This window comes from Conger conger, chromosome 5, assembly GCF_963514075.1.
Source record: "Conger conger chromosome 5, fConCon1.1, whole genome shotgun sequence".
Lineage (NCBI taxonomy): Eukaryota > Metazoa > Chordata > Actinopteri > Anguilliformes > Congridae > Conger > Conger conger.
In genome coordinates, this window is record NC_083764.1 from 57,074,538 (window position 1) to 57,100,945 (window position 26,408).

General features: G+C 43.0%; 1 protein-coding gene across 3 annotated transcripts in view; it reads left to right on the top strand.

Moving 5' to 3' along the window:
• Positions 1-26,408, top strand: part of slc6a9 (solute carrier family 6 member 9) — a 65,482-nt gene that overhangs the window by 3,912 nt on the left and 35,162 nt on the right. The window contains exons 1-2 of one of the 3 annotated variants that reach the window (XM_061241884.1): positions 8,952-9,076; positions 16,667-16,974. In XM_061241884.1, coding sequence (XP_061097868.1) covers positions 16,945-16,974 — 30 coding nt within the window. In that variant the 5' untranslated portion in view covers positions 8,952-9,076; positions 16,667-16,944. Of the gene's footprint in view, positions 1-8,951; positions 9,077-15,305; positions 15,431-16,666; positions 16,975-26,408 lie in introns of those variants that run through there. The other 2 variants (XM_061241886.1, XM_061241885.1) reach the window with 2 other exon arrangements.

Here is a 26,408-nt window from a genome sequence, read left to right on the forward strand (position 1 = left end):
TGCTGGGATAGGCTCCAGCCCCCCTGCGACCCTGATCAGGATAAGCGGGTTCAGATAATGGATGGATGGATGGATGTATGTGACAATGCTACATTTACACAGTGGCTGATGAGTGGGAGAGTGGCTATCCATTAAAATAGTTTGCTCCATACATTGTGCCCAGAACACACTGACAACTTACTTTTATATGTGAATTTGGCAGGGCTGGGTCAGTGACTGAGCAAACCTTTGGAATGTTAAAAGTATGTTTCAGATGGTTGGAGCAGTCGGTTGGCACATTGCAATTTAGCCCTCAAAACGCACTGTTCTCTGTGGCGTGCTGCATTCTAAAGGTGGAGTCCGTACAAGGTGACATGAGTGAAAGGAATAAGCTATGCATCATTTACCCCTTTGAAGAGTGTTTTTTTTTTTTTTGGAATGTTTGTTCAAAATTCTGTCCCAGTGTTGCTTTCAGTTTCCAGTGGACCTTGATTATTAGAATCAGGTGGGTTGGTGGCAGGTTGGAACAGAACCTGCTCCGGCACCTGTCCTTTTGGGATCAGATTAGACCCTGTTCTACACCGGTGGTACTCGCTGGGGGGAAAGGCTGTGTAAAGGATAGATGCTGAGACTCAAAGTGGCGCGTGCCTTTATAACGGACGCTGTCCTCAGGCAGACATGCTTTGGGATTAACTTCACTCTTCCTGCTGTCGCCATTTTGACTTTCGGCACATATAGAAAGCGACCGACGGCCAGCGTGCTTCTGTAGCACACTGGAAACTGAATTAAAAATGTACTGCAAGCTACAGAGATCCTGCAGTAGTGCTCTTCAGCAAGCAGGTGGCAGTGTTTTGCTTTTGCACCTTGTGGTCCGGCCTCCACTTACTGTGTATATTTAAGACTGCGTCAAACTGGGGCCGTCTATATAATGTGACAGATAGGGCTACTGAGAAGGTTGTCACGGGACAAATTCGGCCGGGCCTTATTGTGTTAATTGGAATATAGGGATTATGCATGTTGGAAGAACATTGGCTGTCCTCACTATCATCGTCAGTGGAAATTCTATTGTTTGCATAATATTCCTTGTGGCGGCACGGATGGTGCAGTGGCGTAGCACTGCTGCCTCACAGCAAGGAGGTCATGGGTTTGAATACCCGTCGGCCGGGGCCTCTCAGTGCAGAGTTTGCATGTTCTCCCTGTGTGAGTATGAGTGTGTGAGTATGTTCCCTTTTTCGGGACATGGGTATTTTGCCTTTCGCCCAATGTATGCTGGGATAGGCTCCAGCACCCCTGCGACCCTGTTCAGGATAAGCAGGCTAGGATAAAGAATGAATGAATGAATGAATATTCCTTGTTCTCTATTTTCACTTCTATAACCCTTGTATTTTCCTCCTCTATCTCTCCACATGCCTCCTCATGCCTGTCCCATCTTGTGCCACAGTCGGCCATTTTGTCTGACATCCCAGCCGTGGTCCTCACTACCTTAGGCCATATACAAAAGATGGACTGATTCAAGATTTTAACCAGAGATCTATCACTTGCAGATCTTCATATACCATTTATCTTCCTTTCGCATAATTTTACTTTGTTTGGAGACATGCTAACAACCTCTTGTTTTAATTTTTCCCAGAAGGCATTGTGCTTACGAAGCTCTGTTTGGTGTTGCTTTCCTTTTTCATACCAACATTTCTAGCTTCTTTTATCACTAAAGGCGATATTGGTGATCTCAGTAGCTGGGCCTATTACACACAGCGATCCCAATTTTACATTGAAAATCTCTGTGGATACCATAGCATTTCCCAACTATGTGGAATTGAGCCAAGGATCAAGTGCATTGCTCTGAAAATGATAACAAAAAAAGAAACTGGTTTCCACTCTAAGAGCTGCTTTTTATTTGCTTTGCATAACTTATGGCCTAAAGTTTGCCCTTAAGTTATAATACCCTCTAGCCGCCCCCTGCATTTGGTTATGTTTCTGTGTGTGTGTCTGTTTCTTTTTTGGAATTCCCAATTGTCTTTCAGTGTGTTCTCAGTGCGCATTTCCACAAACCCCCTTTTATCATTTTGGAAGAGTGCAGGGCATGTGCGCTGCTGTAGTAGTGTGTGATGTCATCTGCTGCTCTTCATCACACTGCGCCGAACGAGTCGGGCTCACACAGACGCGACTCTTTGCATGCAACTTAACAAACAGACTTGCTCATGCCCGATCTCTCCAGCAGGGGTCACTGGTGTGCGATGAGATGCCCTCAGTGCCTCGTACGTGCGCCTCCTGTTCAGTGCCACGTTCTGGGTTCAGTACCATTCTGTGGGGCTGGTCAGGGTTCGAATGCGAGACACCTTGGGAGCTACTACTGCAGTAAGTAGCTGAAATCAATCCCCATTAAACATTGTGCTGTCAGACTAGATAATAAACTGAAGTCTTGACTCTGATGTGTGGCCAGGGCTGATCCTAACTCAGCTAACGCGAAATGTTCTCAGAACGTTGCCATGCAGTGGCAATGTTATCACTGACAAAACATTCCAGTAACATTGTGAGGCACATATTGCAAGGAGAATCTAAATATTTGTTGCCTGCCATCCCGGTACAGCATTTCCTCGCTGGCCATTCGTGGCCCTTGGCTTAATTGGATGCACGGATCTGTGCCTCTCCTCTCTCAGACGGTGTGCGGTGCTTGTTCCAAAGCGTGTCTGTTGCGCTGCATCAACTACACGGGTGTCCGCATTGGGGAACATTAGAGTCCCCAATCCCAAATCTGCACTTCACTGATGCCTGTTTGGCCACCCTATTCTTTTTCCAGTGCTATGAGTATGACAGCAGCTCCCCATTTTCCCACCAACCACCCCATTCCCAGGACCGGGGTAAACACCCCAAACTCCACCCCCCACCCTGACTCACGTGTGAAAAGAAAGAAAGGATCCCAAATTATAATTGCAGAATAATTCTCCAAATTATGCAAAGGCTACACATTTCTAATCAAAAAAAGGTTTAAATCATTTTATAAATGCTTGGAAGGAACCGGGGATTAGTTTCACTCCATGCAGCATATTTTCCCAGGCAAGTTGCGCTGTCATCAATTCACTATCTCACTGTGATGTTCTTAATCCTTTTCAGTTATCTGTCCAATACTAGCTGATATTGAAGAATGGCTACTTGTTGATAAGCACCAGAAAATGGTCAGTTGGTCAGTGTCAGTTGAACGCTAACAGGGCCCAGAAGGCAACACATTTATTTTGACTCTGCTAGATGCGTTTGAGTAAAAAAATGTGTATATGGTCTGAGAATACTTACGTAAATATATACGTACTTAAATATACGCGTCATTACTGCTGGGTGTTTTAAATATTGTGAATTTCCAAAGGGAAATTCACAATATTCACAATTAAACAGACACAATTAAATTCACAATTAAACAGATTAATAAAACAGTCACTATGTGGTTAAAGTGCAGACCTTCAGCTTTAATTTGGGGTTTTTATACACGGTGTTATTGCTTATTAAAAATGTACCAAACAGTTGATTTTGACACGCATCATTTTTTGGCTTCGTCATTTTTCAGCCTAATGAAGGACAAATGCAGATGGCACTCCTAGAATCTACTCTAGACCTTTTGCTAGCTCTTTCATGCATGAACTAATGAAACTGGACACACCTGAAACAAAGAAACATTTGTCACGAAAACATTGTCCAATTACTAGTTTTAGTTTTAGTTTCTGAGGTGGTCTGCAATATGCAAATGTTTTTGTGTGACTTCAGACTTTAGAAATGCTGCATTAAAGAATGCTGATGGTCCACTGATAATGCCAAATGGCAATAATGTAATGTAATACAGGGGTGTGGGTATTATCATACTTTGAATACTTTGTAAATATACGCGTGATTACTGCTGGGTGTTTTAAATATTGTGAATTTCCAAAGGGAGAGAACAAATTGGTTCTTCTCGTATATAATAATAATAATAATAATAATAATATGTAAATAAGAAATATTGTGAAATTTCCAAGGCAGAGGTTGTTCTCATACATAATAAAAATCATAATATATATATAATAAAAGTAATAAAAATATTGTGCATTTTCCAAGAGCGAGAACAAATTTGTTGTTCTCATATATAATACAATGTAATAATAACAAATTTGTGCAAAAGGAAAACATTAAGTTCCATTAACATTTTTATTATTATTATTTTTTTTTCCCTTTTCTTTTTATTCAGTTTTTGGGGAAAAGCAAATGCAACAAAGAAAGGTTGCTCTTGTGATGTTGACGGACTGCTCAGAAATGTTAGATGAGATTGTGAAACCCCTGTACAAACATTTTGACACTATAACAAAACGATGTCTACTTGGAAAAAAATTTACTTGCAACAATGTGTGCAACAACGATAAGACTTGGACACTTAAACCTTATTGCTTGGAGAGCATTGAGGCTTTGTTGATTGAGAAAGAAAAGAAACCAGACTTGGGGAAGAAAAATTAGATAAAAATGTACCGAATACATTTTTTTTGTTTGGAGGAGGATCCATGGCCCTTGGCCAGAAGCAAGTGCGCCCCCTAAAGGCTGGAACTGGAAAATAGACTTTTATCCCATTGTCCCAGACCTGTCAACAATACTCACCAACACCCCATCATCAACAACTGTCATTGACTTGTGCTCAGCATTTTTCTCCACCCCCTTACATGAGCAAGAGGGCAGCAATACATGTATTCCAGGCTGCCACAAGGATACGTGGAACCACCAAGTGTGTTCACCCAAATTGTCCGACAAGATCTCTCCGATTTCGCTCCGTCCAACGGGAGCACATGCATTCAGTATGTAGATGATCTCCTACTCTGCGGCCCATCCAAAGAAGCGACCAAGACGGCAAAGCACTCCTTATATGTGTCACACGCTGTGCACTCCATGCTGTCCAGAGAAAAGTCTGCCCTAACCCACCAAAGAGTTTCCAGATCCAAAGGTTGTCAAGCATGGGGCGACATGGCTCAGGCAGTAAGAGCAGTCGTCTGGCAGTCGGAGGGTTGCTGGTTCGATCCCCCGCCCGGGCTGTGTCGAAGTGTTTCTGAGCAAGACACCTAACCCCCAAATGCTCCTAACGAGCTGGTCTGCCCTAACCCACCAAAGAGTTTCCAGATCCAAAGGTTGTCAAGCATGGGGACGACATGGCTCAGGCAGTAAGAGCAGTCGTCTGGCAGTCGGAGGGTTGGTTCGATCCCCCGCCCGGGCTGTGTCGAAGTGTCCCTGGGCAAGACACCTAACCCCCAAATGCTCCTAACGAGCTGGTCGGCGCCTTGCATGGCAGCCAATTGCCATCTGTGTCTGTGTCTGTGTGTGTGTCTATGAATGGGCGAATGAGAAGTATCAATTGTACAGCGCTTTGGATAAAGGCGCTATATAAATGCCAACCATTTACCATTTAAGCCAGCCACTCTCATGGCCACTCCCCTCGATGGGAAACCGCACAACGGCACAGCCACAGTTGAAGAGGACTCAAGCCCTAGACCTGATCTGTTTACGAAGCCCCTCACTACCCCAGACTTGACTTTGTTTGTTGACGGCTCATCATTCATTGACCCATACGGCTGTAGGAAATCAGGATTCGCCATTGTCACTCAACAACAAACTGAGACATTCTAGGACATCTCCAAAGATTAGGCGCAGGTGGTTGTTTTTTTGCCAAGCTTAGGCTTCCTTGTTGGAAAAGGAGATTCCATTTTGCTTATCCTCATGCATCATGTCGGCTACATCTATCAGACACAGTGGTTACTGTGCCCTCTTGCTGTTCTATGGTGCGTATATTTATGTAGCCCTCAAGCCTTTTTAAGACGAATATGGTACATACTGTACATTCTTTTCCAGACACGAGTAGCGCTGCTGATTGTAGCCCGTGTTGCCAAGAGAAACAAAAACATTCATTTCTATGGTATCAACACTACAGTAGAATATTTCCTTTTAGATGCAAAAGTGTAGGGAAAAAAAGACTCATAATAACATGCATGAAAATAATGTGTTGTTTTGAATGAACGCTTATTAAGTTTTGCATCATCATGGTGCAAATCAGTGAAAAACACGTAAAATTATTTTATAATTTCAATCAGAAAAAAGGCTAATCGTTATTTAGGGTGTTGCTACCGTAGATAAGATTTTGCACAATCTGAAATGTTTTGGAGGACAAAGGAGGGGGCAAGAGAGAAATGTTTGACATTTAAGAATTAATTCATTGAAATGAGTGCATAAATTGTGCATAAAAAGTAACCAAATATGAATTATTCAGACTCATATTTGCACAACATTCTGCTTCTCAATCATGATTTCTGAGCACACTTAGGGCCTGATTTACCGAGACCATGTAGCGCACACCAAATCAATAGGTCATGCTATTTGTTTTGCATCGATTTTTTTTACCTTGGCTGACGCTTTTATCCAAAGCGACATACAGTTGATTAGACTAAGCAGGAGACAAAAACCCCTGGAGCAATGTGTTAATCTCTTAAATCAGGCCCTTGTAGTTAATGTTAGCCCAGGAACCCACCCTTCCAGTGTTTGCTTATGTCCTTATACAAATACAGTGTAGTCTGTAAGGGTTTGGACTGTGACACATTTATTTTCGCTCTGTACTCCATCAAACAAACAGATTAATAAAACAGTCACTATGTGGTTAAAGTGCAGACCTTCAGCTTTAATTTGGGGTTTTTATACACGGTGTTATTGCTTATTAAAAATGTACCAAACAGTTGATTTTGACACGCATCATTTTTTGGCTTCGTCATTTTTCAGCCTAATGAAGGACAAATGCAGATGGCACTCCTAGAATCTACTCTAGACCTTTTGCTAGCTCTTTCATGCATGAACTAATGAAACTGGACACACCTGAAACAAAGAAACATTTGTCACGAAAACATTGTCCAATTACTTTTGTAGTTTTAGTTTCTGAGGTGGTCTGCAATATGCAAATGTTTTTGTGTGACTTCAGACTTTAGAAATGCTGCATTAAAGAATGCTGATGGTCCACTGATAAGGAAACTAGGAAAACATAATTATTTTTTTGCCAGATTTTCTTTTCATCGCAATGCCTTGGACTGTATGATAAAATGCCAGCCAACTTGCTCTCAAAACTTGATAGGGCATGCCAGGATTAACTCCCTTCCTGTATATTCCATAGTTCTCATGAATTCATGCACTAATGCCAAGAATAATCTTATAATTGATGTAAATTATGAAGTTGAACTTGTCTGGTTCTACCCTTCTGCCAGGAAATCCATGGGCCGAAACCTGAAAGGTAAGGCCATTTTGGTGTGTCCGCCACGTCGACACTTTGTAGCGGCCTGTAGCGTAGTGGTTAAGGTAAATGACTGGGTCGGTGGTTCGAATCCGGGTGTAGCCACAATAACATCCGCACAGCCGTAGGGGCTCTTGAGCAAGGCCCTTAACCCTGCATTGCTCCAGGGGAGGATTGTCTCCTGCTAATCCACCTGTACGTCGCTGTGGATAAGAGCGTCTGCCAAATGGCATTAATGTAATGTAATGTTGTATAACAGGGGTGTGGGTATTATCATAACAACCAGGATACAGACGTTCCATGTGGTAGTCAACCTCACCTCACCCCTTCCGGTCCTCCATGTACAGACACAGATTGTGAGAGCACAGCTTTTCTCACGTTTTAGCCAACTCGGGATATAGTATGGTGAGGTCAAACCCTTTTCCCTTCTCACTTTTTCAGTAGCCAGTCCCCCCCCCCTTCACTGCCTGTGTTTTCTGTAATGGAATTTCACGTAATGGCTGGTGCCCAAATGGAGATGATCTGTTGAGCAAAGTGCTTGTGTGTTTTTTTCCAAGGTTTGGCTGCCCCTGTCTGATTGTCCAGTGGTCATTGTGTTGAATCTGTTCTACATGTTCAAATGGAGAATGTTAGGTAGACTGGTTAGTTAGCAGAAGTAACAGATTAATGGCTTTGGGAGTTGGTTAGAGTTGTGACTAGGGGAACCATGCTGCTCAACACTACAACCTTTTTTAATTCTTTTTTTTTACTTCCTCGCGCTGCCTCAAGTTAGTTTTTGTTGTGGTCTGAGTTAATTTGCAGTTTGCTCTTTCCTTGCTTGTGAGGAGAGTGAAGCCGTTTGTTTATCGCTGAAGTGCATTTCAGGAGAGCAGCCTCCCGCTGGGACCGGCGGAAGCTGCCATTTAATGGCATGCACATTACCCAGAATGCTGTTCAGAGGAATATTCAAATGTGACTTGCTGTGCACACAATCAGATAAGACACTTGCTACATTTAAACTCACTAGTCATTAGGGTTACTAACCTGCATACCTCTCTTTTTTCACGTTCATAATGTGAATGTGTGTAATGTGAACAAATAACTTTTTTATAAAAAGGAGTAACACCTACAGGCTTTATTTTAAGGCCTGTTAATTGCTACTTGTGTAACTATTACGTAACTACTTTGATTTTAGTGGTACGTACTATGAAACAAAGTCAGTAGGTACTATGTAATTACGTTTAACAGCCTGCTTCATAGTACTTACCTCTGAAATCAAAATTGTGACCTAGTAAATACTAGGTAATTAATGGGCTGTAAAAAAAAAGGTGATACCCACGCAGCAATACCAACATTTAGCAAAATGAAATCCACAGAAAGAAAAACATTTAAAAAAGGATACATTTACAAATGTAACAATAATAACAACCCAATTCAGTTAGTTATTCCAGGAAGTTTAATCTAGAACATACTACGGTTCTCCTTTATGCGAATCGTGTTTACCCATAAATGCCCAAAATACACGTCAAATATGGAAAAAGAGAGTTGCAGATACAGTCCCCTCAAAAGTGAAAGTATGGTGATGATGAGGGAGCCCACGTGTTGTGTGTGTGTGTGTGTGTGTTTAAATACCCTACAAGGTCTGCTCATTTTCGCAGAGAGCTTACACTTCCTTCCTGAGTTGATTGTCTGCTCTTGGTGTATCTGTACCACATGTGGTCGTAGTCTTCTCTATGTCTTCTCTATAGTCAGCCTGCATTTTATTATACATTTTGACTATATTTTGTAATGCTGATCCCTCCATCAATATGACAACATGAGCACAAGGCGACTGGGGCCGATGGATTGGTAAGTCGTATTCTTGTAGTGTTTTGAATGTTTCTATGAAGAGTGTCACCTGGGTTTGGTGATGTGAAGGAAAACTTGTGGGCATGTACATGCACTTACTTTGAGGTGGAAAGTAGCAAAAAAAAGATGCTAATTCAAAGAACAATCTTTCAAAATGCTGAATGTACATGCTGATGTGATGTCCTTCTTACCAAATTAGATTGAAAACTATTTGAGATAAAATAATACTCCTTATAAATGTAATACAGTTGAGAGGCAATGGCTAATTTCAGATGTTTCTGTGCAAGTTAAAATCCAAAGCAGTTAATATGAGGAGAGAGAGAGAGATCTAGATTGATAGAGAAAGACAGAGAGAGAGAGTGAGAAATGTAGAGAGAGAGACTGAAGGAAGTGCTATATTTAGACAGGAGCGAGATGGCCGTGTCCACTGGGGCTTTTATGCTTGTTGGGCAAATATTCCACTGTTGTTTTTTGGGACTGTGTGTCCCTCATCTGAGTTAAAGGGGGACAGATAGAGGGGGCAAATTCAGAAGTTCTCTCTTGTGACTCAGCCCTTCTGACTGCAAGTCTTCCTGGAGTTCTCCCACTGTGGAACAATTCACAGTGCTGCCCCCTCCTTTAACGCCACATTACGGAAAAAAACACCAGTGCCACTGATTTCTTTATGATTTTCACTGCAACGGATTCTTCAGGGAGAAGCTGTAGAAAAGCCTAATTTTTCTGAATCAGTTTGTCCTTGTGCAAGTCCTTGGAACAGATGTTTATCACTTAGTTGTACTAAGCCTCATCAAAATAAGGAAACATTTAGATTTTATGTGCTTCTACAGTGCTGCCAACAATTAAATTCAGTTACATTTTATTTGTATAGTGCTATACAAACTGTCCCAAAGACGCTTTACATACTAACAGAAGGGAAGGAAAATTTTGATGTATCAGCCCAAAGCACCTAAAGATCATATAAGGGAAAAGACTCCCTAGTGGGTGAAAAATCCTCAAACAGTGGCAAGAAAAAACTCCCAGATGGGAAGTCGACAGGGACCCGGTATAGGCGATGCCCATCTTTCACTGGCCTAAAGGTTGAGATGGTAACTGTTCAGGTATTAAACCCGCAGATAATCTAGAAGGTCTACATGGATGGATGTAGAATATGCCGTTTAGAAGGGGAGGGGGATGAAACTGTAGCTCCAGGATATGTTGAAGCGTGGGCATTAACCAGGAGAGGAGCAGGCCTGCAGTAGTCCACCACCTCAGGGCCGAGGTCTGGTCGGAGTGGTCCATGATCCGTGGAGTGGAACATGATCACTGAAAGCCTGAAAATCTGAACACTGGTTTAACCGTGTGGGACTCAACTCCAATTTTACTTCAGCTTCTGGTTGCTGAAATTGGCAATTCGGTTTTTCTATCAAACCGGAAATATGTTGGCTGGACGTGGAATAAAAGCAAGCTAAGACAAAAAACAATGTCTTCTGAATTGTATATCTTTGTTCTTATATTGGAACATGATTTTTGGACATAGAGAAATGGTATCAAGGATTGTTAGAATATGCCTTTTATTTTCAGAGTCTGTGACAAGGCCAGGGTTGAAATCATAAGTGTAGCATTGGTGGAGCCTGCTGTGTTATTGCTCTGGATTGCAAATAAGAGGCTGATCAGAATCTAAACCACTGTTCTCCCAAGTGGAGAGTGTTTTTAACAATCTGGTATTGCCGGTTTGCGGTTTTATTACATCACAGTTTTTTGTACGATGTAAATATGAAGGCAACAATAATTTGAGAGCTCAACGACTCATCCACAAGGGAGCTGACTGGATAGGGTTAACAGATGACCCTATTCAGAGTATGTAATATACTATAATAATATAGGAGAACGTGTGCATTGACCTGGTTTTCATGAGCGATGGAGCTCTTCAGTCAGCCTCTCTGCATGCTTGTACAATGCATATATGAACTTTGTCCTGCAAAGAAATTATGTTTACAAAGGCCATATGCACCATGAAATAGCCTAATTGAATACAATAATGTATTAGAAGACTTTTGGAATGCTTGTTTTTGTAAGTGAGAAAGATCTAAAGGAAACTGATATTTAGTTTATGTAGTGAATATCAGTGTAGGAATATATTTTAGCCTTTAGGGGCATTTCTGTGTCTATGTATATTCCTCTACGCTTGCAGGACTGTCTGTTGTTTTTTGGAGTGACTTACAGCCAGTGAGTTGGAAGTTACTTTAAAACTCCGGCTGAAATCCGTAACTGTCAGTCACAGTCATTGTTGGTCAGCAGCAGTTACTGGGCGAAGGTAACTGACTAATCCAGTTAAAAGATTAGCCGGGACCTGCTGTATGGGCCTTGCGCCTTGCCTGGAAGTTCAGGAGGATCATTGGCAGGGTCTGCAGACTGACCTTAATGCAGTTGACCCCAGTCTCTCTGCCTTCTGGACACAGAGTGGAGGGACATCTTCCTGAAGACAGATGATTTGTGAGTGTTATAAATGTAAATGAAGCCTCATTGTGACAGCAGGGAGGGGACTAGAATTGTGCTGTGTTTTCATGTCGGGTTTGTGTTGATTTGTTCGTGAAGATCGGTTGTTGTTGTTGGTGTGTGCCCAGAGAGAGTGCACAGAGTGTGGCAGTTCAGATTAGTTCGTAGAAGATTGCGGTGTGTTGCTCAGTTAATCTGGAAAGTATATTTGATCATGCGCAAGAGAGTCAAAAATACCACTGTTGACCACAATTTCTAATTGGGCTCCAATTTCACTGTTTGTTTATATTTTATTGTGGCTCTTTAATTGTGGCTCAATCCCTTGTGTACATTGTTACCTCATCAATATATTGTAGAGATGCCTGATACAAGATGACTGACTGAGCTAATAGTTCAGTATCTCAGCGAGTAATTACATTTAATTTACCTCCATTCAATGGCATTTAGCCTTACTTTTGATATAAGCACTGATAAGATTTAAACTTTATTAGATTGATAGATTGGCTCCGACACAAACTCATCGCTTGCCGATTAAATGTATGAGTTCAGGGCTCAATGTTTAGAAACCGGTCTGGTTTGTGGTCCCAGGTTCTCGACCGGACATTATAAATGCCTGGTTTGAATAATTGCTTGAAATTAATACCAGTAATTAATTTAATCAGCCACCTTCAACCGACCCCCCCCCCCCCCACCCCCCAACCTTGCATGTGCCTGCTGTCCAGCTTTCACAATTTTAAAATCTGGCAACACTACTACTACTTTGAGATGCCACCAACAAGCCGACAAGTCTAATTACCTATGTTTCTGTGGCAGTTCACCTGCCATGAGAATCACAATAGTAACTTCTCTTTTTTCCTGGCTATAATTTGGTAATGATGGGATGACCCAGACGGGGCAGCGAAACCCAAAGCCAGAGCTAAGGTAACATTTTTCAGAATGCCAGGCGCTGGTTGCTTGCAGGTCTTTATGCCATAACTTTGTGACTTTGGAGTGACTCAGGTCCGGCAAAAGCAGTTGTTAAGTTGCCAGCTTCGAGAATGTCAGGTGTCCAGGCTATAATTTGCAGTGGCTGACACGGACTAAGACTCTCTCTGTTCCTTCCATCATCTGGGACTGGTCCATCCATATATATACAGTGCATGACTTCTTTTTGTAATAATTGCTAATTCAAAATTATTAAATGATTTTGGATAAAATACCGGGGTACTGTTAACCCACAAGGATTAGGGTTATGCTGTGGATTGGTAGAGCTGTGCACACTATCTATATGTCTTTTTGAAAATAAATTCCATTGATGAAGTAACATTGCAACCGCACCAAAATGTTTTTCGGGTGCAGTTTATATTCATAATAAGTCTTGTGTTTAGCTGCGTCATGTTTTGTCCATCAGAACAAGCTTCTTAAAGCATAGCTTTGCATTTTTTCCTCCAATCTGCTTTGCGATAAAGTCTAATGGAGCCAGAAACGAGCCTTGAAATTCCTTTTAAAGGGCTGTAATTCCTGCACAGTGATTATTAAAGCTCGCAGCCTGCACTTTTGCCTCAAGTTTCATTGTCTTGTTTCAAATCCACTACACTGGAGGACTGAGCCTAAACAACAAAAACAACACTGCAACATTGCAACACTGTGGGAGCCTAGCACGATTAGAATGTGACTATATTGTACAGAGATCAATCTGAGTGTAATGAAGATAGCGTTGAAGTAACCTCTCACGTACTGAGATCTACATTAGCTGCCTTGGACAGAAAGCAATTATAATATTATATAATTATATGCTGGATCGGGGCCACAGTGCTGAAACCAGTTAGTCCACAAGGGGATGATATCTACTAGCCTGCATTTGCATTAAGTTCACTGTGATCACTTTAAATGTAAGGTTCAAGTGGTGATGAAGTGCTGTTTCTTATCCATGATGATCTTGGTGGAGGGGTGTACATCTTTCAGGTAGCTGTTTGCTGGTTATGCCATGCTAACATATTTAAATTGTGTTATCTACATACAGCACCAGAAGGACTAATTGTAACATGAATGGCACCCAGTAAAGGATGTGTTCCTTTTTTTTAATGAGCCAAGCAATGCAGTTCAGTTGCTCAAAAAAAACATGATGTGAATGAACATGCTCTCTGTAATTTGTTAATTTGTTTTCTGTTATTAATTACAATGCAATGTTTGAGACAAATGGACATTAAGTCAAATTAAATAGTCATGTTTTAATTTGGTTACTTATCCTTTGCCATGACTTCCTGAAGTCTGTGACCCATCAACATCACCTGAGTCTGGATATCTTATTTTCAGGTTGTCTTACAAGCGATACTAAAACCCCTTTGGATTTAAATGGATCTCTATGGGAACTGGGGGTGGGATCAGATTCAGCTGTTAATGATGCTGATGATTCAATGATTTTAAGTCATCCAGGGTCTGAGGTATCAAACATATCTGCATCGCAACATGATGGTTTGAGGCTGGTTTGGTTTTGGTTTTGTTTTTTTTACCCTAAACAAATGTGCTCCATTGTGGATTGCAGTCAAGCGCATGTCTTGCACTCCTATTGATTTTGCACCTGAATTAAACAGGATATGTGAACAGGATTAGTGCATGTCCTGCCTTACCTCAGCAATAAGGCAGCGGTTTAATCCTCGAGAGGAGTCACCTCACTATAGTGAGTGCAGCCGGTCTGGTTTTGAGCTGCCACAGCTGCAAATGACACCTTTCCTTTCCCACCGCCCATCGCCTCGGTCTCCGTACTGAAGACCACATCACCCTGCAAAGACCGGGGGCCTCTCTCACAAGCAGGATCACTGAGAACAGCTCTTTTTCCTTCAGTCCATGTTGCACATTTCTGATGCTTCTGGGTCTGGAATTGTGGAATTCTCTTCCACCGGACAGCTGTGGCGTCTGTGGAAATTTTAAAAACGCAGCTAAAGTCATATCTTTTCAGACAGGCGTTCATCTAGACGTTTTTGTGACTGCATTTCCATTTATTTCATGTTCATTTATTTGTGATTTGTTGGTTTTATTGACTGTTGTTTTATATATGTTATTACTTATTTTTTTATTTATTTTTGATCCTGTGAAGCACTTTGTGACTCTGTCTGTGAAAGGTGCTAGATAAATAAAATTTACTTACTTACTTACTTTTACTCAGTGCAGTTATCCAGCGAGCTCATTAATCTTGCTTCATGATACAGGCCCCCGATAGCCCAGTAGAGGCCAAGGTTGTCTGTGTTAATGTATTCTCAGGCACTGTTTTTTGCCTATGGTGGGCCAACCCTGAGGAACAGGTTTGTTTTCACCTTAATATCAGCAATCATATTCGATTCCTTGAATTGATTTGAATAAGGCTCGATTTGCAATGAAACCCAGCACACCCTGAGGCTCGCCAGGACCCCTGTAAGAAATAAAGAGATCTCAGTTGACAGGCTCATAGCATACTGTGTAGGCAGTACGTACAGACAGCGGAGCTCATCATAAGCCGACATGAAAAGCTGGCCTCAGGTTCAGAAAGGGCAGGGACTTTTACACCTCTTTTTAAAAGTGTGGTCCAATGACATTCTGTTACAAGGCGAGGACTTCCGCCACTTCTCCCCGGTCTCTGCCATACGTGCGGGCCCGAAGACTTCCTGGAATTTACAGGAGAGCGAGCGCTGTAGCTTTCCATCAGCCCTGCCCCCCCCCCCCCCCCGCCCCGCTACTGTTATCATCCTGGTGTGTTGCTCTCATGCTAAACCAGATTAGAGAAACATGATGGGCTAGGAAATGTTCCGCTAACAAGTCGGTTCCCCTCCACTGACCTCACACTGTATCTTATCTGCGACAGTCGCTCCCTTTAAAAGCCGCCATTCTCTACCGCGAGCGCACTGTGTCAACATCTCCGCAATGGTAAGACTGGGCTTTGAAGCTACTGGGTTGTTATTTGCTGAATTTTGATTGCCACTCTCTCTATAACGTTGTCATTGAAATATCGTTATCCTCTGTACACCACTTTGTAATGTAATCTTGGGATGGGATGAACTTGGATCGGTATTCAGATGTTGTGTTCTGTATGTGCCATTACTTTGTTGTTAACATTTATGGCAGTTTTTCTTATTTAAAACTAAAAATGGCAAGTGGACACAGTCTGCCCAACATATCTTTCAATTTACACTACTTTAAATCTAATCTGTGGCAAATTTTTATTTTTTATTATATGCTGACTTTGGTTTTGAAACTGGACTTCAAACCAACATTCACAAAATTTCTGATTTAGATTTTATTTCATAAATCTTACATTTATCATATATAATGTTTGAACATGTTTTTCAATCCAAGGAAGGGTTACATTACTATGCCTATCTATATAACTACAACATTAATTTTGATGTAAACAATTCATTCCAGTCAGCAGCACTATTAAGCATAGTCTGTTCTTGTTACGTTTGCCCTTCTGTGGGTCTCTGCTTCTGTTTTAAACTGAATTGTGTCATTTGGACTGAATCCAATCTTTGATTAATAGCCATGCACCATATTAGCCTTTTTAAGCTTCTTTGCATACAATGGCACATTGTCTGGGTCACTCCTTTCCTTGCGTCCGGCAAAATCCCTTGTTCCTGGGTGCCGGGCTGAGCTCCTCGGCCCAGCTGGCCGACATTCCAGGGCAAAGGAGCCTGGGTGTCATTACCACTGTGATCCCGAGGTCAACGTATCCCCCATTTTCTGAAGTGTCATCTCAAGCTATTTCTAAGTGAGACTAAGTGTTCTAAAATATGGCCAGGAACTATACTTTGTATCTGGTACCTTGTACACTACAGTGATACCTTCTCTCCTCCCCCCCAGGAGGCATAACGTCATTCACCTTGATCATGTTTTTCTTGTTTCAAAAAGCAGAGATTAATTCACTTGGCACACCTTTTCACAGAAACAGCAGCTCCCCCAGCAAGCTTGGTATATTTCCACTTCTGTAGATCTGTACTGTAGGTAGTTTCCTTTATTTTTTAACATACTGTATGTTGACTTGACTTTTTTATTATTATTTTGTAACCACACGATTGGGACACCCCACCCCGACCCCCTACCCCAACCCCCCTCGTCTCCGCAAAACCCCTGTGTCCCCCTTCCCCTGTCACATGTCCTTTTCAGAGCGCAGAAAAGTTCCTGGATTAGCGGGAGCGGTGGCACAAACGCGGGGACGGCACTTCTGCGGCAGCCAGCGGCAGCGTGGAGAGGGAGAGACTGAGGGGTGCGGAGCCACACGCCAGCCCCAGCAGCTCACATCCCCGGCGGACTGGAAGAGACCGAGAGCGAGAGAGAGCCAGAGAGAGAGAGAGAGAGAGAGAGAGAGGAGAGGAAAACGGCAAGGGCTCGGACACCGCATCCTCACAGAAAAGCTGCCTCTGGCGGGAAAAAGCCACTGAGCAATGGCGGAGAAACAGTTTGCGGGGATACTGGTGAGTCGCGGCTTTCCTTTCTCCCGTTTTCAGGTCGGTTTCTCTTCCGTTTGGCTCAGGCCCCCCCAACTGAAAGTTTCTCACTGTGTGGTTGAGAAGAGCCAAATTTACATTTTTTGGACCGAATTTTAAATGAATTACTGTGAGGATCGCATTCATAGTGTGTGAATGAAAGGCATGTAAGGAGTTTTTAAATGGCAGTTAACTCAAGCATGTTATTAAGTGAGCAGTGTGTATCAGAGCATGCAGCTTTTGACCAGCGGTGACTATAGCTGGCTTCCTGTGCCTTCAGTTTGTGCTGTCATTACAGAATGACAGAGCGCAGGTGCTCCTTAGGCTGTCTAAGGACAGGGTAGTGCTCTGAAAGTCAGCTGAGACTGCTGTAATCTCTGTCAGCACACAACGCTCTCCCAATCTTGCTGAAGCCTTATATTAACATAGCGTTTTTTTTGCTCTGTAACGATGCCACTGCGTAGGTTGTAAATGAATACGGCCACTTGCCTGTGCCATTTCCTGCCAATAACTCGAGGCTTTTGAACACCATCGTACCATTAAGTCTCCTCCACACAGTCTGATGCTTCCCAAAATGACAAATAGCAGCCATTTGCATCTACGAAAGCAGTGTCACCAGACTCGCAACAGCACTTTAAACTGAGCCTATGGGCAATATATCTTTGCTAAAATGTCCCAGCTGAGAACCATAAAACGTGAATTATAAGTGTGCTTAACATAGTCTAGATATCTAAGCTTACGTTCTGAATTGCCTCTGTATTGGATTCACCCGAGTGGTAGCCAGTACTGCATGTATTCAAAACTAAACAAACAGGAAAGCAAGTAGGCTGTTAAGTGTGTTAAGTAGGTGACGCCTCTTAGTTTGAAAGAATCTCAGGCAGCCTCAGCCAACCCAATTATTAAATCAAATGACTCTGGCATTCATTTATATTTCTCGCTGCGCTCTTTGTGCCTAACAGCATGAAATACCCTTGACGTCCCTTGAACCGGGGGCACTGTATGGCAACTCATTACCGTTGTAAAGCGTGCTGGTGGAATGAGCATGCTCTAGTGGGCACTCTGCTACCGCTAAAGCCCCTCACAGCGCTGTGTAGTGTCTCAGCCTCGCCTCTGTGCAGCCAGGGCCCTTCATAGCCCAGAGTTGTGTGCGAAGCGTCGATGAACCGCGTGTCAGTCAGATCACATCCCCCCCGTAGAGAAACGCCTGGAAAAGGGCCCTGTTCTGTCTTGTAATTAATATATTTAGAAAATCTAGCATTGCATATCGTTTGAATAATTACCATTTTTGAATTCGTTTTTCAATGGTTTCAGTGGTGGTTTAATGTTGATTAAATGGATTGGGCATATTGAATTAATGGTGTTTAAACACTGTTTAAACACTGTTTCTCCCATGAATCCACATTATATGAAATGAAATGAAAGGACTAGATTCTAAGTTTTTCTATAAACTATTAATTTAGTTCATAGAGATGTAATAACAATACGGATAACAGACAATAACAGATACAGATTACTCTTAGTTCTGGACTAAATTGCGTTTTTGTATGGATAATCTCACAAATATTTAACTTAGTTTTGGACTAGGCTTAATCTGTGTCTTTGAAACTGGTCCTTTATATCGTAGTACATTCATGATTACACTTAATTACTGCCGTAGAATCATCAGCATCATCATTTACAACAACAACAGTAGTAATTAATCATTAATAAGTAGTCATGACCTGCATCTTCAAATCTGAAGTCATTTGTCCTACTTAGCTCTGTTCATGACCCAAAGGGCTGTCATGAAAGTAACACTTATGTAATTGTGAAAAATAATATTGATGGGGTGTGGCATTATGGAAAGGGAGGGTTCCCATTTAACCTTGAATTACCGGTCATAAAATATTTCCCACCAACACCTAAGCCTTTGTTATGTTAACCGTGCCTACTCAATACACATTCATATGAAATCATGTGGTGAGACAATGGGAAGGTTTTTTTAATCTGCTTAAGTGAATGTGAAAGTGAGGGCAACATTTTACGAATGACTTATGAATGACAATGGAAAGAGTAAGTCACCAAAGTAAACAAGTTGCAAAACTGCACGCCCCGCTTCCTCCCCTTATCTGATTGGCTGAGATGACTCAGTGGATTGGACCACCCCAGGGGCTTTCCACTTCCTACAGTACATGACATTGACATTTCCCAGTATACCACAGGCACAGGTCCTTGTTTTTTTGCCTTTTAAATACACTACCTATAAAGGTATTTATACATTTTGATACATTTATACATTAATAAACTTGTTAATTAATTTGTTAATAAAAAAATGAAATGGTAGCCATTGAAGCATCTACAAATTAAATAATTAAATACTTTTTCATTTAAAAAGGAGAGGGAGGCTCTTTTATACAAACCGCAGAATTGAATCTTATGAATGAGGTCAACGGTGCAGTATTTGGTGTCTTTTTTCCTAAGGACTTCTCTTCAGATTGTGTTTGAGTGCGGGGCTCACGTATTAAAGTTTTCGGCTCGTTTTGCTGAGAAGGCCTTCAGTCCCGGCGACCTTTGGAAGTCGGACAGGTTTAAACGCGTTTTTTAATGGGAATCCGCCCGTTTGATAATGGCACACCCAATCAATATTCCGTTTCAGCATCAGAGAGAAGGTCATCCATTCACACTGGGCGAGACCCGCGGCGATTGCCATCGCAGGGCGTGACGGACAGCTCTTGTTGCCACGGCGCCGAGCAGCTGACACGCGAGGCTCCCCTCAGTCCGACTCGCTGAAAGAGACGCCTTATCTTCAAAATAGTTTTCAGGGCCCCATTGCAACCTTGCGTGGGCTATCTGCTCCGGCGCTAATTGCCGTCTCAGCCCAGCCATTGGACGTTAGCTGGTGGCTTGCGATGCCCCCCGAGCTAGCAGCTCAAACTTTGACCCGCACCATCCCTCGGTGTGGCTTTGGTAAACACGGGCAGCCTCCTCGGCAACCACGCTCGTCGCCCCGTGGGGGGGGAGGGGGGGCTAGTGGGGAGCGGCAGCACGGGAGGTGTCGTTCGGCAGAAGGAACGTTCCGTTTCCTGTACGCCCGCACGCCAGGCTGCTGTGCCCTCACTCTGCACGCGTGCGCTCCACCTTATCCGCAAAACCGCCAGAATGACAGTAAGTGACCCGTGCTCATCTTACGACGCAGAACTAACACTTCCGGCGCTTAAGAACCGGTAAAGTCTCGATTGTTTTATTGGCTTTTGCTGGGAGACACTGTTTGTTTGCAATTTCACTGCAATGTAATGAGATGGTTGGTTGGTTAACCTTCATCAAGGGTGTTGTTGATTTTTCGGGGGGTGGGGTGATGGGTACGTAGCAGCTGGCTTATATTTTCTGACTGTACCGGCCACATAACGGTGGAACAAACTGCCCACGGTGGCCAGGACAGCAGACTCAGATTAAGGTTGAAGAGCCAACTCTTCAGGCGGCGTCCTGGTCTCACTCCCTTCCCTACTCAACCCTACCTTATAGGTAGGCTGCCTGAGATTCCTTCAAAATACCAGTTCAGGTTGTATTTATTAATACAATGTTTGACAATGTTGTTGGTCCGGTCTGGGACTGCTGCTCACATAAATCAGGCTAATGCACTCGTGTCTCTCCGACAGTACATTACAAATGCGGGCATCTGCAAGACGAATGCAATGCAACGGTGTCCTGTTTTTCATTTCTCACGCTGTGCCAGCGTGGGAGTGTAACGGAAACGTGACCGTGGCATCGGTGTAACGGTGTAGTGGATTATTCTTGGACACGGGATGAGTTGACATCGGGCGGGTTTATGGAGGAGCTGTCAGTCACCGATGAGCAGTAGAACACTCCGCCCCCTTCCCGCGCGGCTACGCTAAACGCACTAGAACGCTGTACCTACTGTTGTGTGTTCCTTTTTTCCGTGAAGTGGAAGGCATTTGGATCAATATTTGATCACTTGGACTGTTTCCGTCCTGTAGGACTTGCCATTCATGTTAAAGGTGGGCACTGTAGAATTTACCTCATAGGCCGGAAAAAGGCATCGAAAATACTTTAAAAGTATCTCTTTAACTTCCCATTTGCATTATTCTTTTGGAAAAGATGTAAAAAATGCTTGCAAACTTACTGTATGTCATGTTGTTGCAGTTAATCAGCCATATAAATGGTACAACTGCAAAGGTACTCAACTTATGACATCTCTTTCAGTCTGCTACGCTCACAAGAGAATACATTGTTGTATCATTAGTTCGCTGCAGGGAAGAAAATGCAAAAGAAGGCAGCAAAAGACTAAACGCGTCCCGTTAGTTTTGTTGTGGGAGCGGCATGTTGTGAGTTGATGGCATTTTGTAAAACCACTATCCCAGCGGGAGAAGAGGAGGGTTTGTTTAATCAATTATTTCCCCCTGAACAGCTGTGGTAGACTAATTGTCAAAGGGCTGTCTTTTGTTTAATTGTAACTTGCTAACTCGCTAATGTTTAATTGTAAACACGGATAGTGAGCCCAGGACGTGACCACTTTCAGGGATTTGTCACGGCGTCTTAAAAGTTAGAGAAAAGTGCGGTAAGGATGGCGTATGAATATGCATGGCACGGGCAAACGCGTTGCATGTGTGCATTTTGCTTAAAACAGAAGGAAGCAACACTTTCTGCACTGGGGGGGGGGGGGGGCAGGCTAGGGGGTGAACATGAGGCTGTCTCTAGGTCATTGGCGCTTTAAGACTTATGTAAGGAACATATTGAGCTGTCAGTCACTCACTTGAATTAGCTTGAGCTTTCACATCTTTGTAGCTGTGTGAGCGTCCTGCCCGCCGGGGCATGGGAACAGATGTGGCGGCCCAAAGGGGCAGTCAGACATGATTTCTGTTTATGTTCGAGCTCCCGACTGTACGGCAGCGTGGAGCGTGGGGCCGGGGGAAAATGCAGCCACTGTGGAGAAGGTACAATAAGAGGACAAGGGCCACCAAATGCCAAACACGTCCACTGCTGCGCTTCCTTTAACAACATCCCCGGCGAAAGGGCCCATTCAGTTTCTGCCTTTAGATTTCATTTTGGGGAACCGCTCAGGCTGAAAATTTCGTTTTTCTGTTCTCTTCCTCTCCCTTCTATTTAACGTCACCCCCTCGCCCCTCACGCCTCCCCCCCACCCCCCCCCCGCCCGCCCGCCCTCCCGCCCTCCCGCCCTCCCCCTTCCCCACATATGAAAAAAAAAGGCTAAGCGCAACAAAACAAAAAGGTCCGCTTCCCCCCCCCCCCTTTCCTCGTTCTTGAACTTATGGGCCTCAAATTAGCGTAGCGTAACGTTGCTCGACCCGCTATCTAAATCTTCACGATTCCTGTGTTTAGTTTTTTTAGTTTTTTTATTAGTATTTCCAGGACTTGAATTAAAGTCATTCAGGGTCCCTTTCAGCCCATATATAGGTAATTTGTTGCGCTGAAGCTGAAGCGGCTTGCCCCGTTGTCCGGTGAATGACAGATATAGGCATGGGACAAGGGGGGGTCTGAAGTTCTCAGGGTTCCCCCCCCCCCTCCCCCCATTATTTATCGCTTTGATGCTTTTACTAAGGATTCACTAGGACAAAGAAGAAAACACTTCCCTACCTTTGTAGGGATCTGGTTGTAATGTATTTGGGGAAAAAAAGAAACGGTTACAGTTCGAGGTTGTTTTTAAAATTCACATTTAATTGGGTACACGTAAAAGTTTGTAAAAGGTTGTTTTTCCTAGGCCTTTTGATTAAAGTAGATGAACCATGGAAGGATTACGCTTTCACTGTAATGCATTGGGAAACTCTAGGGAAATATTCGTTGCTTTGGGCTGTGAGGCATTGATATCTTCGCATTTTGACACTGTAAATGTGAAGTGTATACAGACCACTGCCACGTTTTCCAAGTATGGCTTCCCTGCAACTCTTACTGGAACTTTACATTGACCAAACAAAGAGAGCCTCCACTACCATAAGAGACTGAATCCATGTGTCCACAAAGAGGTCCTTCAACCTTGAACCAGTCAACAGGGCTTCAGTGTAGGATTGAATACTTGAACATCTGTGCGCATTTTAAACAAGACTGCTTTTTTCCCCTCCCGACCTCTTCGACAAACATGCTTTGTGTGCATCAGCGGTTGAAATGTCCCTTGCTCCAAACGGGCTCGACGTAAACACAGGAAGCTTCAGTCGGAGGCCGTGTCTTGTTCAACCAATTTGTGGCCCTTAGTATCCAAAAAATGAAAATCACGTGAAGCGGGAATTTTGATAGAATGCTTTGCGCCTTTAAACGCAGTTCCACTCCTCTTGATCTTCGCATTGTTCAGTCCACGTGAAGCAAACGGGAGTCACATGTACCTCGCTCTCATCCCCGGCAATGGTCCCATATGTTTGTGGAAATGTGTACGTCGTGTGCTTTTTCCGGGTCGATTTGTGCCCAAGCTACTCTTCCGAGCCCCATTCTCCCTGGAGGGGATCCGCGCTACACGCTATTTATAAAAGAGCTAACAGCTGGGGTCCCTCCAGCGAAATCACGGAGGGGGGGAGGGGGGGAGGGGGGAGGGGGGAGGTAGAAATAAATTATCATGGAAACTTCAGGTTAACCCAACCGTTTTTGAAATGGCGTTCCCGTGTCCCTGAGAGCTGCCGCGGCTCGGGTGAAACGTCACCGGGGCGAAAAACCGGAGGAAGGGCGCAGGAAGTCGCTGTCGCCCCACCGCTCGATAAATGTGCTCTTTTGTTGCCCCGACAAAGAGCCGAAATCGTGGCAGCGGAGGGGCTTTGACCCCGTCATGGTGTCTGTCTTCCCTCGCTGTCCAAAGATTCTTTGGAGCCGCTCGGCATCGCTTTCCATCACAAAGGAAAAGGAACAAAAACCAATCCTGATAATTGGACACTGTTTCCTGGAGTAGAAAAACAAACGGGGAAAAGCAGTTCTGAGAAGCCTGGCCTAAGGATGTAGCCATAACCTCCTGATAACTTCCTGATTCTACACCAATTCCATCTGCCCCGGCTGTTTATTAATTTTTTATTTTTTTTAATTAACTCCAGGGTTGGCGCAGCGATTCAACGACCCGTTTTCTTTTCTTTTTTTTAATTGGACTGCGGGAAATTAATGTAGAGCGATTAACTATTAAATCGATTGCTATAAAGGACAGATACATGAATGCAGAGAGATATACTGTAGTAGCTTGGCCAGCGTTGTCACTTCCGCTACATTACACAAATTAGACTAGTCCTTAGCCCATTTGAAATAAGTAAATAAACAAATGTTGGACTTTTATGAACTGTTGAGCTTTATAGAGTATTTCTGTTTGATTGGTTTGTAATGTTTTCCTTGATTTCTATAGCCACGAGTCATTGTGCTTTTTAAGATTCATTATGAAGAAATGTTTTCAAGCGAGGAAATAATAAAAGACGTCAACCTCTGGAGTAGTTAAAGTAGGGCTATCACTTCTTGAAACGTGAAATTACGTTTAATGTGAAGTAAAGCCCGTCTTCGCTCATTTTCTAATCATTGTCAGTGACACCAACATTCAGAGCAGAAACGGTCCCTCTTATTGGACTGTGAGATGCAAGCTCCATTATGTTCTCCATGAAGTGAGTGACTTTCCAAATACTTTCAGAATGTTTTACCAACAGTTGCAGGAGAAGTCCTCAGTGGCCGTGGCGTAACAGATATTGTCTTTTGTGAGCCTTTTCAGCGTTGCCAAGGGCACACTTCCTTTGCCAGCTGGCCACCGATTGGCCAGTCATGGTGAGGCTCTCAAAAGGGCCGTCTTCAGAACCAACGGTACAAAAAAGGCACGCGAGGGAGACGACTAGATTCATTCCCAGTGTTCTGGGAAACTCCAGTCAATGAAATTCAACCGGAAGTGGGGTTGGGTATATGGAGTTTAAAATGTATCTTTCTGATGTTGGGGGTGTGATTGAGCAATCATTTCTTCTTTCTTCATACTTACGTTCTCTGACAGAATGCCTTGTTTGAATCCCATAATGCTCTGTACATGTACCAGTTGAATATTGCTGATGTTCTGAACTCACTGATGTTGTGCCTGTTAAGGTCCAGAGTAACCAATACAGATGTAATGTTAGAGTGAAACTTTGCTATGTGACTGGATGAAACTCTGTCCTTGGAGCGTATACTTACAGTGCTCCAAGGACCTCAAAATTATTGTGTGTATCACAAATAAAATTTAGTATTATGGCCATGGTTTAGGTGTGCAAGTTGCATAAGCTGGAACCAGGACACATTTAGAACCTGTCTCACTCCATTCCTGTTTGGCAAAAGAATTTGTGTCATTTCAAGATAAGATAACACTGAATCTCCTTGTGTGTTTCGACAAGGTGAGGAACCATTTTGTTTCCTTGAATCCTTGAAGGTTGCGTCTTGTATGCATTCACTGTGTGTGTGAATGAATTGTGGGGGGGGGGGGGGGGGGGTTGCTCCAGATTGCCAATGAAGTGTGGAAGCTCAGGAACCGGACAGCACATCAAAGCGGGCAATAAGTTGCGAAAGTGACATGTTTGGTCAGCAGTAGTAATTTAGCCCACACTGGAGCTCCTTGTTTGGCTTGTCAATAGAGCCAAGCGTGCCCTGAATGGAAAAGATCTTGTTAAGGCAGCTCATTTGAAACTGCATAGGGAGCGTTTTGTGCCATCGTGCGCTATTTCTTTTTTTCTTCTTTTGTCACCCCCTGCTGTCTTTTCGTATTGTGCAGGGATGTGCATTCTCACGTTTCTGCAAAGCCGGTTTGGAAAAGTTGTATCTGCACTCTGCTATACCTGTGTCTTTCCTCTTACTGGCTGCTGGTGGCGTCCAAATAACATCTCATGAAATATTGTCAGGTTATTTCTCTTGAGGAAATAACCTTTGTCATGCTAGGTGTCATTGTGAAATTCAAAAGATCACTTGATTTTTTCAACATGATTTTATTGGAATTCAGTCACCTAACCAGTACAAAGAAATACAGAACACAACCTTCAAAAGCAAGGAGTGGAAAAATTAATTGATGGAAAGGAAACCAGAAAAAGAAAGTTCAAGTTCAAAAGGTCATTTTGCTGACTTCATTTTTCAGAAGAAATACCTGGCTATTTATCTGGTGAGCTCCATCGATGACACTGAGGTTATGCAAACTTTGCATTCAGTTAGTCTGAGGGGAGTGTCTTTGGAAAAGTATGGATGATATGAGTAAATATGACCATATGATTCATGTGCATACAGATTTCTATTAAGGGCATGTGCCACAGATTCACACAATATATGCAACAGGAACAACTGTAAATAGTTCATTTACATTTTTTTTATGCCAGCTGCAGCAAGTATACCAAGCACCAAAAACAACTTTTAATCACTATTTAAAATAAAGTAAAGTTTTGATTGCTTATATTTCTCTCTTATCCAAAAAATATGTAATTTTTATTTTATGTGGAAAGATATCTAAATAT